This window comes from Larus michahellis, chromosome 3 (genome assembly GCF_964199755.1).
Source record: "Larus michahellis chromosome 3, bLarMic1.1, whole genome shotgun sequence".
In the NCBI taxonomy this organism is placed as follows: domain Eukaryota; kingdom Metazoa; phylum Chordata; class Aves; order Charadriiformes; family Laridae; genus Larus; species Larus michahellis.
Window position 1 is genome coordinate 9,372,694 of NC_133898.1, and position 6,000 is coordinate 9,378,693.

Here is a 6,000-nt window from a genome sequence, read left to right on the forward strand (position 1 = left end):
GAAAAAGGATGCAAAGCACCATAGATGCTTACTTAGAATTAATAGGGATCTTGCTGAGACAAAGTTGTAGCATGCGTTCTTTTAGCTTACTCTTAATTTTGTATATTAAAAGACTGTCTTTAAATAGAACCTCATTCATTTTTTTAAAAGATGTTGGCAGGGTTTTGGTATGATACTGTGTTACTAAATAGCTTTATTACAGAAATGTAACCGTAGTGAGGAAGATGTCTGAAAGTCATGATAAACCAGGCTCGCAGTCACTGAGAAGGAATTGCCAATTACCTAACCTATTTCTACAAGATAAAATAGGCCTATGGTATCTCAGCAGAGAATGTGCTTCTGTAGTAGTTCATTACAAGATTAAATGAGTCGGCTATTGAATTCTGTGTTATGACCAGTTTTCTTTCTGGTGCAGAGAATTATATTTGGAAATGTGAGCGTTAGATAAAACTTGGTAACTGAGCAGCTGGTTTACCTTGAAGTAGCTTCTCAGAGTCTGTTCTCCCACCTGGCTCTGTCTTCCCAGAGACAGCTCTGATGCCAGCCCCAGCCATCCCACCTTGCTTTCCCTGGCTGCACTCCTCAGGTTTTCCTGCGCGTGGTAATGGTTGTATGGCGCTGCACTTCACTAGATCAGGTTTCACTGAGCAGAGTACAGTGATTTTGGGGGGTAAGCAACTGAACTAAGGATGAGGCTTCTTAAGGATGAGTGCAGACAAGGAAAAGTGGAAGGGTTATTTCTTAGATGAAATCAGGAAGTAACTTATTCTCCCCCCCCCATCACTTGATGAGGAGCAGATGTGAGCTCAGTCCGTGTGGTTAAGTGACTATCCGTGATTTCCCTTACTTGAAAAGTAAGTTGCAGCTTTGTTTTTGAACGCTGCAAGTCATGTACTGTCTTGTAGTAGTTCTGTAGCGCTAAATGGCAACTTGGAGCTATGGAGATAGAATGGGGAGGTAGGTTTTTTATTTATTTGCACAATACGCGTAAGAAGTCTTTAATAGTCTTTGTAGTTTGGATATAAAAACTGAGCATTCTCTGTTTTGTAATATGAATTTAAGTTAATCTTTTTGTTATTTTACCCGATTAACAGAAGCTTTAAAACTTTTCAGGTGAAATGGTAACAAAGCAGCCCTTGATTCGAAGTATGAGGACTGTAAAAAGGGAAACTTTAAAACTAATTTCTGGCTGGGTGAGCAGGTCCAATGATCCTCAGATGGTAAGTAGGTTCATTTTATACAAATAAGTGTATTTGTATAAGACGACAGAATTAGGAAGACTCTGTTTTCTTGTTCTGTTGCTGACCGAATCAGTTGGTCACAAGAGCAAGGAGAAAGTGTGATGGTACAGAGGGAAGCCTGGGCTACACTTGAGATACTTCAGTTAATTTTAGCTGAGACTAATCTTAAAGGGAATCGAGGAGGTGTAAGAGAACCCTGTTGGAAGCCCTATTGGATGGGTATGGAGTGGGGGGAGTTTATGGAAGTGTAATTTATTTCAGCTTCCTTAGGAAAAGTATCTCCTGTAACTACACAACGCACTTTGCTATAAACTGTATGCCAGAGACTTTGTTCAATAACTGCATTGGTATAACCGTGGCTTACTCTTTCATTTAGGTAGCCGAAAACTTTGTCCCACCCTTGTTGGATGCAGTTCTCATTGACTACCAGCGAAATGTTCCAGCCGCGAGAGAACCTGAAGTGCTGAGTACTATGGCTATCATTGTAAACAAGCTGGGTGGACACATCACTGCTGAAATACCTCAGATATTTGATGCTGTTTTTGAGTGCACGCTAAATATGATCAACAAGGTATTTATAATTGGTAACGGATAAGGCATCTCCCTGGTGACTGAAGCCCAAAAAAAAAAAAAGGGGTTTTCTAAGAGTGCTAGTCTTGGCTGTTGGTACATCTCTAACTGAAAGACATCCTTTTCTTGCCATGAAGGGAGGCAGTATGTAGTGAACTTAAGAGTTCAGTACACAGCTTCCATCTCATGGAAATGAAGCAGGGGTTCGTGCTGTCTTTCTGTGATTATCATTTCCATATGTGATGTCTTGTGGATCATCTCCCCAGTTTTTTTGCAGTCTCACAAAGTGCATTTGTGGCACTTGTAGAAATTTCTGCTCAAGCGAACATACTTGTTTGAAATCTGGCTGCCTAGTTAGGTGTCTTAATCTCATTGCCTCGAATTTCTCTGTTCAGCTCTTAAGTCATTAGCAGTTTTTCTGTTCTGGGGACTTGGAATGTCACGCTTCTGGAAGCAGAAGTGTACTTCGGCCCAAAGTCAGTGCGGGACTAACTGCTGAATTTCATAAACATATAAAATTTATGAATATAAGTATGATCAGTCACTTTGAGTATTTCCTCACTCATGCAGTTCTTACGCTACAGCGTGCAATGTGTATTTGCATAATACTTGAGCACTACCAGCTGAATTAGTGCTGCTTTGCAATAGGGTGTAACCAGAAATTGTTCCCCTGTAGCAACGTAGGCGCTTAACCAGCGCTGAGACCATCTGCCTCCTTATCTGTGGACCCAGTAGCGATTCAGGTTGTGTTCTGACAGAACGTGTCTCGGCCTGTCAGTGTTGGGTAACTCCAGATTGTCTTCTCAAGCTTTGGGGGGGGAAATTGCGGGGAGAAATCTCACGGAGAAATGTAACCTTTGCTTTGCGTTTCAGGTTCTTTCAAACCTGGGTTCTAAGTGTTCTGTCAGCTATTGACTCTACTCAACACAAGATCTTATGATGGACCTTTAAGAACCTTGACCTTTTTTTCTCCCCCTGCCTCTCCTTCTAGGACTTTGAAGAATATCCTGAACATAGAACAAACTTCTTCTTGCTACTCCAGGCTGTAAATTCTCATTGCTTCCCAGCGTTCCTGGCCATTCCACCCGCACAGTTCAAGCTTGTTCTGGATTCTATTATTTGGGCTTTCAAACATACAATGAGAAATGTTGCAGATACAGGTAAATGGAAGTGTTCAACATGCAGTCTTCATTTGCAGTATCAGATATTTTCTGATACTTACTGGTAATTACTTGGGTAGTTAAAAAGCCCTCCAAAATGACGGTTATCAAGGGAGACTAGGAGAGGCTATATATAAGTCTTAAGTTCTAAACCCGTTATTTTTTTAAGATCTTGGGCTTAGTGCACTATTTTGGCTACCGGATAAAAAGGAACGTTGTTCTGAAGCCACTTAGTCTTTGCCAGTTGTATCAGTGTTTGGAACGGGTGGGGATAAAAGATACCTTTCAGTTGTGTTAGTAAAGTAATTTAAGTGCCTTCTTAAATTAGCAAACGCTTCTTTTGGTGGAGGGATCCTCTCACCTTCATTAGTACCAATGAATGCGATTGGCTCTTTATGCTTTTGACACCCAAGAATGCCCAGAAAAGCGGCATCCCGTGGCCGTGCGGCGATAGCCCTCCAGTGGCGGCTTGAGGAAGTGCCTGAGAAAATCACTGTACGCCCTACATACATGATAATGCTTGTCTTCTCGGTGCCTGTCGGAATTTCTTGGGATATTTGTCGCATTTGGAAAAAGGCAAATTATGCACCGAGGTCTTAATATTGTTCTGTTGGTAATTTAGTTCTCTTAATGCATGTTTTCCAGGACTTCAGATACTTTATACTCTACTACAGAATGTTGCACAAGAAGAGACTGCTGCCCAGAGTTTCTATCAGACGTATTTCTGTGATATCCTTCAGCACATTTTCTCAGTTGTAACAGACACCTCACACACAGCTGGTAAGAATGAATAAAAATATCTATGAGCCCCTTGATGATGACAATTCTTTTGAACATCAAAATACTGTTAGGCGCATGCTGTTCTGAATAATAACTGCATACGTCTAACTCTGCTCTGCTCAGGTTTGACAATGCACGCATCGATCCTCGCATACATGTTCAACTTAGTAGAAGAGGGAAAAATAAGTACTCCGTTAAACCCGGGCAATCCAGTGAACAACCAGATGTTTATTCAGGAGTATGTTGCTAATCTTCTCAAATCTGCGTTTCCTCACCTGCAAGAGTAAGTGTGCCGCGATTCTTTAATGCTTTTGAAGCGGGTTCTTCTGTCTTGCGATGCTAACGGTTGTGTTTGCTGTTAGTGCCCAGGTTAAGCTGTTTGTAACGGGACTCTTCAGTTTAAACCAGGATATTCCTGCCTTCAAGGAACACCTAAGGGATTTCCTGGTCCAAATCAAGGTATGTTTGGTGTGCTTTTTTCAAGAAATCAAAAATAATTATTCATTAAGGTTCTATCGTTGGAGAGGACTTGGGACAGCATTCACGCGGGGTTCATTTAGGAGAGACAAGTTATTTTGCAGCTGTTTAAAATGTAGCGGGAACTCTCAAATGGCTTGCATGACTCTGGCGTATCATGGAATCCATTTCAGTACGATTTGATAAATTGGGCTTAAACGTCATCACTTGTGCTTCACGCTGCGTGTACAGTTCGTATGTCTAAGTTGGCTGCAAAACTAATGGGAAATAAAGCAAGCTGATTTTCAACCAGATTTTGATTCAGTTCTGCTTGGGACGGGGACTTGTTTGAAACTTGCCAGAGTAATGCTATGCTTCTGATTTTCTAAAGATGCTGCGATTCAGGCCGAGTGTAGGGAAGAGTCTGTTAATTAGTTTTCAGAGTGCAATTGTTAGGTATCTCACAACTGTAATGACGCTGCTTTAGTGCTGATAGGCTCCAAACGCCGGGTTACTACAGCATCCTGTTCCGTAACACGTAGTGAAAAATCTTAAAATATTTTACATTCCTTTATATTAATTCTGACCTTGGAGCAGAAAGCAAAATAAACAAATAGCCTGGCAGGGAACGTGAAAGGAGGATGTTTTTCTGTATCATTCTGGATTTTGAAAACTTTTATTACTCTGCCTAAAGCATTTGACGAGAAACTAATGATTTGGTGTGAATTATACAGGAATTTGCAGGTGAAGACACATCAGATTTATTCTTGGAGGAAAGAGAAACAGCCCTTCGGCAGGCTCAAGAGGAGAAGCATAAACTTCAGATGTCTGTACCTGGCATCCTTAATCCACATGAAATTCCTGAGGAGATGTGCGATTAAAAAAAAAAATAATAATAAAACAAGTTTTGCAGTTTTCTTTCTGTACAGCTACTTTGTTGTGATAGAAGAAAACAGCACTTGGATTATTTGTTGACCAAAATGATGCCAATTTGTAAATTAAAACGTCACCTAGTGGCCCTTTTTCTTATGTGTTTTTTGTATAAGAAATTTTCTGTGAAATATCCTTCCATTGTTTAAGCTTTTGTTTGGTCATCTTTATTTAGATTTGCATGAAGTTGAAAATTAAGGCATTTTCCAAGTAATTACTTCATGCCCATTTTGTGGCTAAGGGGAAAATAGGCAAAACATAACTTGTAAAAGACTATATTGCAAAATAATACAATTTCCTGTAAGAGTATCGATTTTTAAATTCGGGATCATTTTCTTTCTAGTCTGTCCCGCAGTCTAGGAGAAAAGGTAATGAGTAAAGCAGATTGAATTAATTGTTCAGCAGAGGATTATAGCGCTGCGTTTGTTTTGATCAGTTAGCAGCTTTTTGGACCGAGTGGTAAGGCTAGGCTACGTGTATTTGCAAGTTGTATGGCAAGTTTGCAGCAAGATCATGTGCATATCATCCCATTGTAAAGCGACTTCTAAAGAGTATGGGAACACAGTACAGTTAGTTATTTTTACACAGTTCTTTTGTTTTTGTGTGTGTGCTGTCGCTTTGTCGACAACAGCTTTTTGTTTTCCTCAATGAGGAGTGTTGCTCATTTGTGAGCCTTCATTAACTCGAAGTGAAATGGTTAAAATATTTATCCTGTTAGAATAGGCTGCATCTTTTTAACAACTCATAAAATAAAAAAAAAAAACTCTGGCTTTTGAGATGACTTATACTAATTTACATTGTTTACCATGCTGTAGTGCTTAAAGAACACTACTTAAAAGCAAAATAAACTTGGTTTACATTTA

General features: G+C 40.0%; 1 protein-coding gene across 4 annotated transcripts in view; it reads left to right on the forward strand.

Moving 5' to 3' along the window:
- XPO1 (exportin 1) overlaps positions 1–6,000 on the forward strand; it is a 38,326-nt gene extending 32,326 nt beyond the window's left edge. For all 4 annotated transcript variants that reach the window (XM_074578518.1, XM_074578517.1, XM_074578519.1 and 1 more), the window contains 7 exons: positions 1,114–1,220; positions 1,618–1,812; positions 2,803–2,971; positions 3,617–3,751; positions 3,875–4,034; positions 4,114–4,210; positions 4,942–6,000. In XM_074578518.1, the coding sequence (XP_074434619.1) occupies positions 1,114–1,220; positions 1,618–1,812; positions 2,803–2,971; positions 3,617–3,751; positions 3,875–4,034; positions 4,114–4,210; positions 4,942–5,088 (1,010 nt within the window). In that variant the 3' untranslated portion in view covers positions 5,089–6,000. The remainder of the gene's footprint in view (positions 1–1,113; positions 1,221–1,617; positions 1,813–2,802; positions 2,972–3,616; positions 3,752–3,874; positions 4,035–4,113; positions 4,211–4,941) is intronic.